The sequence below is a fragment of the Tyto alba genome, unplaced genomic scaffold (assembly GCF_018691265.1).
Source record: "Tyto alba isolate M040663 unplaced genomic scaffold, T.alba_DEE_v4.0 Super-Scaffold_45, whole genome shotgun sequence".
NCBI classification, from domain to species: domain Eukaryota; kingdom Metazoa; phylum Chordata; class Aves; order Strigiformes; family Tytonidae; genus Tyto; species Tyto alba.
The window spans coordinates 27776572-27790489 of NW_024881321.1; the positions used below are offsets into that span (position 1 = coordinate 27776572).

Sequence of the window (13918 nt, forward strand, 5' to 3'; positions counted from 1 at the left end):
AGGGACTATATCACATGCCAATTAGAGCCATCTACCCTCTAGAAAAGTGCCAAAGGAAGCAGCATTTCTGTCCTTTTTTCCAGGGCATAAATGGACCCTTTGTGGCACCTACCCACACTGAGAAAGTGGCCAGGCAAGTGCCAAGTGATTCCATCACCCACCTCAGTGGATCAAACCCCATCATCTTTCAGGCACATTAGAAACCAAAGATACAACCTGAATACCAAAACCAGGGCTGCTGGATGACAAAAGCTCAACCCTAATCTGATTATATGAAAATGGGAACCATGATACTCCCCATCGCAAGGAGCAGTACAATAAGAAAGCACAAAATGGTGCTATAGCTGTCTCACTGGCACCACAGGTTGAAGATCTAACACCAAGTTTCACAGCAACCCAAGATCTGGTGTAACCTGAATTAGTTGACTATGTAAAAAGAAAACTATCTAAAGAGCAAGAATAAATATGATCTGAATGAGAAGCAACCAAGCTGCTGAAAGGAACACTGGATAAGTCATTATCTTCAGTCTAATGTCCTCCTGGGATTGTCCTGGAAGCATATCTCACAGTACACAATTCCTGAGTGGCTTTAGATAATTTCTCCAAAAGAGAAACAGATAGCAGTTAGATGTAACAAAAGGATAAACCTTACAAGGTTAAGCTGGCTAATGAACTGAACTATGTGCAATGGCTGTTTTTACCAGACTCAATGAACAATCAATGCAAAAATATGGCAGTGGATTGGTCCCAAAAAGTTTTGTCCTCTATGAGCAGTAAAAATACCAGTTAGCACATAATACTGTAGTCAGTGCACAGAAAGCTTAGCAAGTTCAACTTACTCAGTATTTGAAAAAAGTCCCAGTTACTAAGGATTTTGTTTCAATATATCACCAAAGTGACTACAAAAAGATTTTCAGCTCTTCTGCTCCAGATTTCATACAATTTTCCAGAATGGTTTAACTACTTTAAAATTACTCCATTCTTCAGGGTGAGAATGCTGGCTTCAGGACCAAGAAGATAAGATCAAATTAAACACCTGTCAGTCATCATGTAAAACATGCAAGTAGTCTGACTTAGGGCAACCTTCTTTAAGGCAAGCTCCTCCTCACCCTCACGACAGCACTGACACCCCTGAGGCATGCATGCTGGTAGCTACAAGGAGCAGAGAGGAAAATAAGGGTACATATGGGAGCTGGAAGATGTAAGGAGGAGGGAAGAAGGCTGAACTGCAAAAACATGGTGGGGAGTCCCTCATCCTTGGGGGAGGTACACACTGCACACCCCTCACCCCGCTGCCCATCCACTGCCTCATGCCACCTCACCCTTCCTCCTCCTCCTCCCACCTCCCAAACCCTGACTTCTCACATTTGTTTCCAGGTTGAACTGGAGAAGGAACACAGCTGCAGCAGTGGTTGAGGTAAAGAGAGCAAGAGCCAGGGGAAAAAAAAAAAAAAAAAAAAAATAGTGTCTCCAGAGCCGGCGGCAGCTCCCCATGGTTTCCTATCCCAGGTGCTTGATACAATGTGTGTTTGCCGCCAGGCTAGAGACAAGGGTGCTAGGTATGGGGGTTGTGCATCAGAAGAGGTGGTTTTCCTTACATGCCAAAAATGCCTCCCTAACTGCTCTGTTAAGCAACCCACATCAGCATTTCCTGATGAGCGTCCTATCAGATTGCACAGCTGAAAAATACTTGGCTCTAGTTATAGCAACACATTAAGGAAAAGGTAATAATGACTGCAATGCAAACTGAATTCAAAGAAGTTCCAAGTTATTATTTGTATTGTTATGCCTAGAGTTGATACAAACAAACATTTACCTTATTATAATATATATTGCAGCACACATTAATCAAGATCAATTAAATGGATAGTGCAAGTTGAGAACACACACATGTGAGATGCCAAAATAGGGAGGATGAGTAAGATGGTATTAAATTTCCATAGCTATGATTAATCACACTTAATCTATCAGAGCTCAGCCAAAAATAAACTAATAGTCAAAAAAGGGAAGAAAAAAAAAAAAAAAGGAAAAAGAGAACCTCTGGGAAGGGAATGCACTTCTCTAAAGGTTTTAGAAATACACTGTCAGCTGAACTGCAAAGCTACCCTAGTGGCACCACTTCTCCCCCAAGAAGATGTTATAAAAATGAGTCACGCCCAGATGACATACAAAATCCTTAATGCATCTGTTTGAGGGACTTGCTGTGTTATTGTCCTCTTTGGACTTTGAGTTCTCCCTCAAGCCATAGTTTGTTGGAACTATATATTCAGCTCAGACTAATTGATGCAGTACGTTTGCAGTATTGTTTCCAAAGTATTTCCACCAGCGTTTCAAATGTTTCAAAAATTAACAGTGGGGGTACTTAGCTATTGGAACAATTTAACAAGGGTTGTCATTGAATTTTTCTTCTATTGAGGTTGGATGTTTTTCTAGAAGTACACTCTAGTTCAAACAGGAATGAATTCAGCAAAGTTCTGCTGCTCTGAGTTATACAAGACAAAAAAATGAATGATAAATTAGTCCCTCCTGTAGCTTTAAACATCTCCAAATCTGTTTTGCAATTCCTGTGGTGTTTGGGACAGCTTACCTTCCCCCCCCCCCCTATTTTATCTGTAACTTATTACACCGGCATCTGAGCCATCTGAAGGGATAGCATCTCATAACCAAAAGCATCCGGTTTTGCTTATACCATTTTTCACCCTTCTAGTTTCGTGTTTTGTTTTGGTCTGTTGTTTTTTTTTGGGGGGGTGGGGGGGTGGGGGGTGGGCGGGGAGGGAGAGGAGATTAATTATTATTTATTTATTTATTTCCAAGAGACATTCTTCCAGAAATCAACAGAACTCAAATTGTCTCATGGCTATACTGATGTTACTGATGTGCATTGCCAAGGAGGTTGTCTTCTTGTCTATGGCTGAAGGACAAATAAACTTTGAATATTAATTTCCCCAACTCTGTGGAATGCACTGAAATTAGGGATATTTTGAGCGCTCAGTTTATATCATCTGCTCTGTAGCCAACGCTCGACTGCCCCATTTTGAATAGATAATTATGATGCTATCATTAAAAACATAAAATAGCAATACAAACTACAAGAAATACAAACATTTAAGTTTATCTCTGCAGTACAGATCATATTAGAAGAAAAAACAGCTCATCTTAAGATGACAGATTTTGTTTTTACCTTGGGTCCACATTTGCTGTTGCTTCATCGATGATAAGGATCCGATTTTTTTTTAGAACCGCTCTGGCAAGACACACCAGCTGTCTCTGACCAACACTAAAATTAGACCCAGATTCTGCCAGCTGCATCTCCATTTTATTAGGTAGATCTTCCACAACCTCCTTCAGTTGCACCTGTTGACATGTCAACATATTGTAGGATGAGTAACTCTTTTAAATCAGCTATTGTGTGTCTGATGACACAACAATAAGTATGCAAGGTTTACCTTTTATATTCTGACACAAAATGAGTAAGTGCCAAGTTGGATTACACAGTGTGTCAGTTATTAGAGTTCTAAAAACATTAAAGCACATTGTTAAGAATCTATTAATGTTCATTAAAACTAAGATATGAATCAAAATGTAGCCAAAGCATCATTCCAAAGGATAATTTTTTCATAAAAGACTTATATAACAATATACATGTCTACACACACATGCACAAACACACACGTACAGAAATGCACACACAATGATCTATCTTTTTCCATCAACAGCTATGCCCTTATCAAACCTGAGGAAAACATTTAAAACCTAACACACACAAGCACTGTAGTGTTACTTGGTTTGTAAATACCAGATGTACATTATTAGATTTAATAAGTCACCTCTTCCAAGGCATTCCACAGCTCTTCATCAGTGTATTCATTGAAAGGATCTAAATTTTTCCTCATGGTTCCAGTGAATAGAAGAGGCTCCTAAAACCCAGTAAAATTAGCATTCCATTATAAACACAGGTTTTATATTGCGATAGGTAATTTAATAATAATCAGAACAAACCTACATCAACAATAGCACAGAAATATCCAACAGGCTACCTTTTATGAAATGCAAAGGTGTATTTCACAATAGTACGCTTCAAGTGCAGGGGGTTGGAAGCAGGGGGGAAGGCAAGTGTTCAACCAGTCTGTATAGAGTTAATTTACCAAACAGGACAGGTCTGTTTGCAAATCGCTGTACACAGTTATGTCAGTACTCAAACGGGCATTTACATGCCGCTGTTTTGATGCCACGAGCTATATATATACTTACATGAAATCACTGCTATCCTCCTGGTATTGTTAATGAAAACCAGCAACTACCACTGTCAATGAGCTCACAGTCCTAAATTATGTTTGGGCAGTTTTGAAAATTTGTTTTTGAAGTACATAAACCAGAGAGGAATCAAAGAGCTCACAATGCCTTTCTGGTTTTCCTTCTCTATTTGGTTGTGGGATCTTTTTTCATTTCATACCGTAAAAGCTCTTCAATTTTACCAACACAGCCTAAAAGGAACAGCTTTCACCATTTCAAACACAATGTTTAAACCTATACATATATAAGCTAATCTGTACTGCCACAGCATCGAAGCAAACTTACTTAGAACTGGAGCACTGCTGGGCCAAGCCCTAACTCAAAATACACCAGGGAGTCAAACCAGGACCTTCTCCCATTCAGGTACCAATACGGGTTTACCTGTGGTCAAAGCAAGTTTTGTTCTATTTCAGCTCCCGGTTAGACCAATAACAGATCATTAATCAAACTGACACAAACCAATTCACACTGGAAAATGTAGTGTTTGAGAAGTGGGAAGACAACTTTTGGTCCAGCATTCCTTAAGCAACAGAACAGTACTCACTAATGTGAGTTGCCAGACCAAAGAGTCATGCAGCGACACGACTTTAGGGCTAAACTGCTCTTAATACCACACATCAAGACAAGTCAAAAGCCATAATAGTGCTAATTGTAAACGAAGACCATTCATCGTGCTGCCAGTCTTTATAAATTGAAGAAAACTTATGCAAAATATTTTCTTTTTTCCTCCCTTGGGAAAGAAAGACTAACTTACATTGGATAAGTTCAGCTTACTCCAAGGTTAACCTCTGTTGTGACTTACACCTCACCTAACCCTAATGATTCCCAGCTCCAAAGGGCTGCAGCAAATCAGAACAAATTTAGCCCTTAACCCTTTTATTGTGTCTTCATTTCTAAACCACTCTGAGTGATATAAAAGGATTAACAAAGACAGAACATGCCACAAGCAATGTAAAAGAATGTATGCATTTCTTGACATAACATGTCAATTATTTCAAAGTGTCTGTTGCATTTGCAACGTCACTAAAAACCTGTTGAATGAACAAAGGGACTTAAAAAAAAAATTAACAGGTTCAAGAACAGTTTTCTTCAAAAATACCTAGAAAGTAATTTGTTTAACAATACATATTTTAATACACCATTTCGTGTGTTTTGAAGGTATTGTTACATTTATTTTCCTTTTCAATCCATTTTTATAGGTTGGCAAAATAAGAGGCTGAATTTATAAAGTGTTCATAACTATTATAAAAGTCCTAACAACAGACATGTACTGCAAGAGAAGATAAGAATATTTTTTAATTACCATTTCTGACACAGATTATTATTTAAATTAGTCTGGTTTATGAGAGGAAAGTAATAAGACAAACCTGTAAATAATTGTTGTAAAAATGCTTGCAGTCAGGGAGGCAGACAACATTTGCATAGAAAAGATTTACAAACACAACCTTCACACAGCTCCATCCAAGCAAGCAATTAGAGGCCTAAGCACATTTTTATTTCTCTAGGTAGATATTTAAACTTACATATAAGAAAACTTCAGTCTTGCCTCATCACTCTCTAGGAATGGCTCTATTTAGCATATTTTATGTTATAATTTTAATAAGCATCTCTCCCTATGGTTTCTTAGCCTCCCACATAATTATGAAGATATTTGCTGCAAAATAACTACCTGATGTTACATAACTATTTCTATTATTGACACTATTAACGCAGTACAAGACAATGCCTATTACTCAGTTTAGTATAAACCTGATTTCAAACCCTCCTTTTCTTCTTACTACCATCACTTCACAGTTTTGCATATTTTTAGTGGAAAAAAGTATTCCCTTGTGTGGAAAAGAAATGCTACCTGCTAGCCTTTGGACACTTAAAACCCTTTGGGACCATGATGAAAACCCTATCATATAAACTAGATAAAAGTCACAGAATTCAACTGCACTAAAATAGTTTTACAACCATGTCAATATACCAATGTATGAAAAAACCCCATGTATATAATTAAATGCAGAGACCTTTGAGCATCTGCATCACTTAACATGTAGAAACTGTATTTTACCAGCAGTTTTCCTGTCTCAGTACTCTATTTTATTCAACTGGGTTGAATTCTTCCAAACATAGAAATCACCTGCAATAGCTATTGGAAAGGTTTTCAAAAAGGTGTAGACCTTGAAAGAACAGATGATCACCTGCTTCCAGGAAAAAAGAACGCTGCACACAAACAAAAACATAGAACTTAAATCCACATAAGTCCTCTTTACATACAAAAGATGACTAGTTCCAATAAGTACGTCCACTGTACAATAACAAAGCCTTCAGCATGCAGAAACAAAAGACATCCTGCATTAGGCAACAATCCAATTGCTGGGGGAGTACTTTTTTTACTTTTTTTTTTTTTTTGGTAATAGCATACCTACTTCTTTACCCTGTCTCCTATTCTTGGGAAAGGAAAAAAACAAAGCAGGTAATCAAGAGTGGCTTAAAACCACTGTTCATTACCATTTTTATCAGTTTCTCAGTTTAAAGAAACTAATACACTCTGAGTGCCACCCTGCCAACAGGCTAGGAAATATTCAGGTACAAAGATGGTGCAAGGACCCTAAATACAGCTTCTGTAATAAAATACAGAGACCTGAGAGTTAATGCTAGACATGACAAATAAATTCCTCTTGTTTCCAGCCTACTGGTCTTCATCCCAGATGAATTATTCGCCAAAAACATGACTTTGAATTCACAGCATATGAGCTTTTCCCTCTTCCTCCCTTTGCAGTGGAGAGCAAATGATCATGGAAGAGATCAGAGCTCTCATGAAACATGGTAACCTGCACAGGCTCTGCCTTCAGGAATTTTTGAGGTTATACATAACCCTTCTCTGATTCAACATTTCATTTTAAAGTAAGACCATAGAAGAGAAGACCTGGGACCTACTGGACTTCTCAGAACATCCTTTCTTCTGCTCCAGGACCAGAGAAGAAACTATTCCCAATGTCTTAGTTTTTTTTTTTTTTTTTTCTGCACTGAAGCCTTTTCCTGCATTCAGCTTCTAAAACTCACCAAGTTTTTGTTTATGGGTCATAATGACCCACACTTTTGTCTGTTCCTCTGGTCTCCTGTCCAACCCTCTCCAAATAATGGAAAGCCTGGTAGCTCACTTCTAGTTGGTACATTTGCTCTTTCTAGATCCAGCCTCAGTCAATTCGTGCAGGGAGTGACTAGAGAGGTGAAAGTGGTCTGTCAAGGTCCCTTATTAAGAAAGCTTCAGGCAACACATCAGGTAGGAATTGCTGCCGAAGGATCAAGTGACTTCAGAGGACTGCTGAAGACTGGTATATTCCTGTGACATTTTCTCTGCTCTTTCCCATACTAGAGGAGGACAGCATACTGCTAATACCTATTCATAAGTATTCCAAAGGAATAGACAGGGTCCAAAACTAGGAAGAAAATACTCCAGTCTCCAAAACTGATTCTGTTTATTTTAAAATAATCAAGACCTTACTGAAGCAAGAGTAATGCCTCACTAAAGTTCCTATGTTTCCTGCACACTGGAGTGCAGGGGGAACATATCCCAGCAAATCATTTTAAATACTGCGACATTATATTGAAAAAGTTCACAGCGGACCAAGTCACACTCTTACCTGAGGTATAATTGAAATTTTCTTCCGCAAGTCATGGAGTCCTAGCTCTGATGTCAAGTATTTATCAATCCAAATCCTTCCTTCCGGTTCCGCCAAGCGAAAGAGGGCTGCTATCAGAGAGCTTTTCCCAGCTCCAGTTCTTCCCACTATTCCAACCTACAGAGCAAGCCAAGCTTGTACAATTAAACCATGAGCTTTTCAAGTTAAATTAGTATGTCAAGCAACAGTTTTACAACATCATAGGATTTACACTAGAACAAGCACAAAACCCCCCTTCTTTATAATTAACATTTTTTCAAGAGGAAAAAAACCTTGCCCCCCCCCCCAATCAATTTGGATTCAGGTGACATTTGGATATCCAAGAATTTCTTGAATCATAATCAAAGGTGAAAGATTTTCCCTTAATGTGTGGTGTCTTATTGTGTAAACAAGATAAAGTGGCTCGGCATATAGAGTAATGTGATTCAAGGCTGCTAATTTTTATACCAAACCTGGTTTTCTGGGTGATGTTAGGCAAATAATTTCAGGCATGTATCTACTTCTCGAACTAAAAAAGGACTCCCATAAAGTGCTTTGGGAACAATGTATGAGCAGTATTCCCAATTTAAATAACTGAGACTCATTTTGGTTAGCATGGTTGAGGTGAAGTACTTTAAAGCAGTCAAACTTTAAAGCCGAAACTATCACCATTATAAACTGTATTCCTGCTTTGGACAGCTTCAACAGAGAAGAACAAGTATTGAAACTACAAGGCCATGTGTGCAAGCTGCAATTCCTTTCCAAACAGAAGAAACAGTGACTAATAGAATCACAGTGATTCAGGCTTCTGTATGTTCCCAAACAGAAATCAGAAGCTGAATGCAATGCGTAAAAATAATGGTTTCATAAAAAAGAGGTAGAGAGAACGCAAAATATGGGACTGCTAACTTTAATGACATGGGGTTAAGACCTACAAATATTTCATATGAAGCCAACACTTGGGAGAAAGTAGGCCCATTAATGAGAGAACACATATAATTAGTGGTGATTAAATACTACTTGAACTGCAAGCTTTTTTTTTTTTTTTTTAACGTTGTCTTCAGGTAAAGGATTCTTAGAGAAAACAATGTACAGTAATCAATTGTATTGGAGGTGGTGACAGGCGTAACCCTCTACACAGATCTGATCTGGCAGGATTTGTTATTTCCTGCATTCAGTTATAATCACTACATTTCCAGAAATAAATCAACACACTGGAGAGAGTTCAGAGAAGTGCAGTATAAAATTAATATGTGTTGGAAGGATTTATGAAAATTAAACAAGTACAATATAGCCTGTTGAAATGATTGGGGTGCAAAAGGGAAGAAACGTGAAAACCTGAATGAGCATACGTACAGACACCAGAAGGCAACTACCCACTGTCTGAGACTCGGATGTGTGCAGTAATGACTGCTGGAATTAAATTAAGCACAGGAAACATTACATTGAAGAGAAAGGAGAAACTTTCTAACAGTCAGAGATACTAAGCTCAGACAAAGCAGCAGTGCCCACATTTGATCAAAAATACACAAAACACTAAAGAAGTGTACTGCAAGAAGCAATTTACACTGCATAATCTAAAAGGTATTTTCTACTTCTATTTTCCGATTCAACAATTTCATCCAACAATTCATTATTGTACCATTGTATATAAACTAATTAACATTTATACACTGCTTATTATTAAAGATACAGACTAATTTAAGCAAATCTGTTACAATAAATGATAAAATGTCTAGTATTCTAAATTATATCAGTGAAACAAAGGAAAAATAGTTCTGAACAGTTACACTACAGCTCAGAAAGAAAATGCTGAATGGAGATCACAGACACCCAGAGTTGTGAAAACAAAAGTTCAATTGTTTCTCTGTAAATGTCAGTGATATAAAGTATTGTATTAAGAATATAAAGAAAAAAACATAAAAAATACATTGATACTTAAAATAAAAATGCAGCTGCTCTGCATATTGTCAAAATCCCACTTTCAGTTTGGCATCAAATGAAAGGACTATGCTCTTCAGTATTTAGAGGAATCAGGAATCTATTTGTATTTCGGGTCCAATTGACTACAGGCTGCTGAAAATTGACATGAATTTGAAACAGCTCTCAGTATACACATTTATTTATTTTTTTAATACATTCTTTTCTTCAGAGGCCCATGTTCATAGCCAGTGCAAATACAGTGATGGTTTGCAAATGGAAGTCCTAGCCACCTAACAGGAATCACATGGCCGTGATTTTGTTGCCTGATAGAAGCCATGTGCAGACACGGGGTACACCTGCTACGCTGGGCTCATCATTACTCAAGCGTCACTCATACTTCAAAGTAGAGCTGCACAAAAAATGAGAGTGAGATTTACAGCATGTCAGCTACTTCACTGAAACTGCCCGTGTCTTTATCCCTCAGGCAACCTCCCTTTCGTGCTACACTGTGAGAGTATTTACGTGAACAGCTGCCATGCCGTAAATCTAGACCCTCACCCTTTCCTAACTTTTTCATGTAGCCATACCCTCAGATTTAGGATCTGTCAGGACAAGGTGCATTCAACAATGTATTAGTCAATAAGCATTCATAAGCACCCTAAAACAAAGATAGTGGTGTTTAAAACCCAAGGCTGTACATGCTAAGCTTCTCCTGCTGCAGCTCTAGTAGCTGAAGAGGTTAAGCACAGCCAGCTGCTGGAAGAGCTCCTTACAGGAGCACTCCCTGGTCTGTCTCCAGCAGAGTATGCTACACTAGCAAAGACGGTTAAAACAGAGGGTCTTTCCTAGCCTGGTTTGACTGTAGGGAAATACTGAATGCTGAGACAAGCAGATCAAGAGAGACCCTAACCCATGAGTGCTAGTACTAGCTAGTACTCGCCTCCTCCATTCTTACTGTATATATACAGCTTCCCAAACTGGGCACTGGGGTGGCTACAAGAAAAACTACAAGTTTAAACTCATTCATCCCACCAGTGGCACTGCAGCCACCAGAATTCTGTACCAGCCAGGGGCCTGAACAGGCCTAAGAGCTCTCACTGACAGCCACGTGGGCAGAATCCTTAGTGGATTTGGAAACCTGGTTCTGAAGAGACGCTTCTCCATAATTAAAACCAATATAAGGAGCACAGATGCTTGGGAGATTTATTTTACACAGTGGCAGTCTACTAGAGTATTGTGCAAAACATCATAGAAAACAAACACAAAGTTCTTGGCAATAGTTTCAAGCTGGGCAAATTCACTTCAGGATGACAAAACTGCAGTACAACCACTCAGCAAACATAAATACCCCCGGTCATCCCTCACCCTCCTGCCCTCACCAAGGATTGAATCATACATTGCTAGTATCTCTTGTTTCTGTTTATTTTATTTTATTTTATTTCTGTCTCTCACCAAGAAAGGTAAATCTTCTTGTTTGCTATTACATTGCAGTGATACACAACAGCTATAGAAATGTCCCATAGGCAAGAAGAGTAGAGTAGATAAACATCCCTTTTGTTCTTCTTAAACACCATTTTTAACTCACCCAAGCTATGAGATCATCTCCATGCCCATGCAGCATGGTTGGTTTGAATTCCTGTAACATGCATGTTATTAAAAAGGTCCACTTGAGAAACGAAACAGGTTTGGGACTGAATGGGAAAGCATGTTACAAATGAGGCCAGGGCAATGATTGTAGAGAGCTGAACCAGCCTCCTAGGGAAGATATCCTAATCAAAAAAGTACAAAGTACACATGCATTTGAAATGTAGCAAAGCACGAATTAACACTGCAGGGCTCTAATTTAATTTTGTCTGTGGGGGAGACCTTCCCTGCAGCACTCTTTCAATTGGGATAGTGTCAAAATTGGGGATGAAGAGTCAAATTTGCAGAGGAGGAAGAGTTTTATTTCTATGTTTCTTTTGGCTACCAATCTAATTAATGGCAACAGTTAATTGGATTGGTAGCCGAAAGGAACTGAAATAAAATCCTCAATTCTGAAGTTATGTAACTGATTTGTATTTCTTTCTTCTCTCTTCCATTTGGGGCTCTGTGCAAGAGCATGTACATTCCTTATTTTCAGTTGTCTCTGCTCACCTCGTCTGTTGACCTCCTTAGTTCCATTTATGTTCCCTCTCCTGAATCCCCAGTTTCCTAATGCAGCTCGATTTCCTTTGGATTTGAACCAACATTTAGGGCTTAGTTGAATGTCTGCCACTTTCTGATGAAACCCAAATTTTATCAGAAAATTATCGAATATGTTTAACTCTTTGTTTTGACAAACAGAAGTGTCACGCTCCCAGATGCATTTATGCTATACTTACATGAAATAAATAGGCTCCAACTTTTGTTATTAAATATGACTAAGGCTTATTTTTTAAAAGAACACTTATAATTTCCTAACATACATATATTTTATAATGTATTTTTATCACACAGATTCTTGTCAACTTATCATCTTTGCTTAATTCCTGTGTATGGCCAAAGACAGCCATATACGTACCTTTTCTTTCGGTTTAATTAAAACAGACAAATGTCTTAACACCAAAGGTCCATCTAGACTGTAAGTGAAGTTAACATTTTCAAAAGCTATCATTCCTTGGCTTGGCCATTCAGGTGGTGGATGCTTGTCGGTCTCCCAAGGAGCTTCTTTTTCAAGTTCTGTGTACTCCATTACTCTTTCTACTGATATCATCTAAGGGGAGGAAAGAAGACATATATACATAAATTTCAGCTTACTGCATATATTGCAAATATTGCATGCATGTATATATCTGTGTTTCGTATATTTTTACTACAAAGATTCAATGCAAATTATTCCAGAGTTTTTCTTTTAAGCACAGATATGAGTATTTGGTACCATCCTATGCTTACTTTATACAACTGAAAAAGCTGAAAGCATGCATCTTAAGTCCTACTACAGACCCAAATCTATCATGATACATAAATCCATACATAAGCATTCATTTTTAATCAGTGGGATTAATTACAAATCTAAGTATGTGCATCAGTATTAAGAAATTTAAGCTATGAGAGTTGTCTGTCAGCCTTGGCTAAAATGACACCATTTCATTGTGTGCTGGGAATACAAAGCCAGAAGTGAAACTGCCACATGAGCTACAGGCAGACAGACCATAGCTACTAGCATCAAGTTACAGGCTTCATCCCTTTTTTTGTCCTCACCATTACCACTGAGCTCACCTCCAGCAAATCTTTTAAATATGTTTGTCACAAGCAATTCCCCAATCCAACATAGCTGTCACCATATTATTAGTGACTTCTATACAATAAAACTTGTATTCCTATGTGTTTTACACCAGATAAGAAAGAAACTGCAATATCTGCTGATGTCTCCTATCTTACGGGAAGGAAGAGGAGCATAAGTTGAGCTATCTAGACACTCTTTTCCCCTTGGTCAAACAACAAAAATTCTGTTAAGGCTCTGGTGTGCATCTTCACACATACATTTTCTCAATACTATTAACTCTATTTAATGGTATCCACCCACAGATGGATCCTGAAAAAAAAAAATACATCATAAAGATATCCAGTAGGCTTATCTTGTCTGATGTGGCTTTAAGAGCAGAGGTGACCTGGCAGCAAGTTCTCTGACTTCCTTGCCACCTATCCTTTCCACATTACAAAATCAGCTCCAAGGAAAAACATATAAGGAAGGAATGACAGACTAGAACAGAGAGGAAACGTTCTTGCCTCCTCCAAATGTAGTCATTCTTAAAAACAAATGATTATTGGTGGATGTCCACCTGTCATTGAAGTTGATGCTAATCAGCTCCATAAAATGATCAGCATTCCACATCCAAGCCAGCTCACTGAACAGCAAGCCTTTCTCCTCCAAAGTATTTTTGAATCATAGCCTCCAAGAGAGCAACTCACTATACAAGAGTCATACAGGCTGACACTTCCAGAACTTCCCAACAGGTATTAAAAAACCTGAAAGCTTTCTTCCCATTTCTCACTCAAGTCTGTCACCACTAGTTCATTCATGTCTGAAA

At 38.3% G+C, this 13918-nt stretch overlaps 1 protein-coding gene across 1 annotated transcript in view; it reads right to left on the reverse strand.

Moving 5' to 3' along the window:
• Positions 1 to 13918, reverse strand: part of ABCC4 (ATP binding cassette subfamily C member 4) — a 154108-nt gene that overhangs the window by 27377 nt on the left and 112813 nt on the right. Inside the window, exons 25-28 of the mRNA XM_032996986.2 lie at positions 12409 to 12600; positions 7926 to 8081; positions 3828 to 3917; positions 3182 to 3354 (exon numbers count right to left, since the gene is read on the reverse strand). Of these exons, the coding sequence (XP_032852877.2) occupies positions 3182 to 3354; positions 3828 to 3917; positions 7926 to 8081; positions 12409 to 12600 (611 nt within the window). The remainder of the gene's footprint in view (positions 1 to 3181; positions 3355 to 3827; positions 3918 to 7925; positions 8082 to 12408; positions 12601 to 13918) is intronic.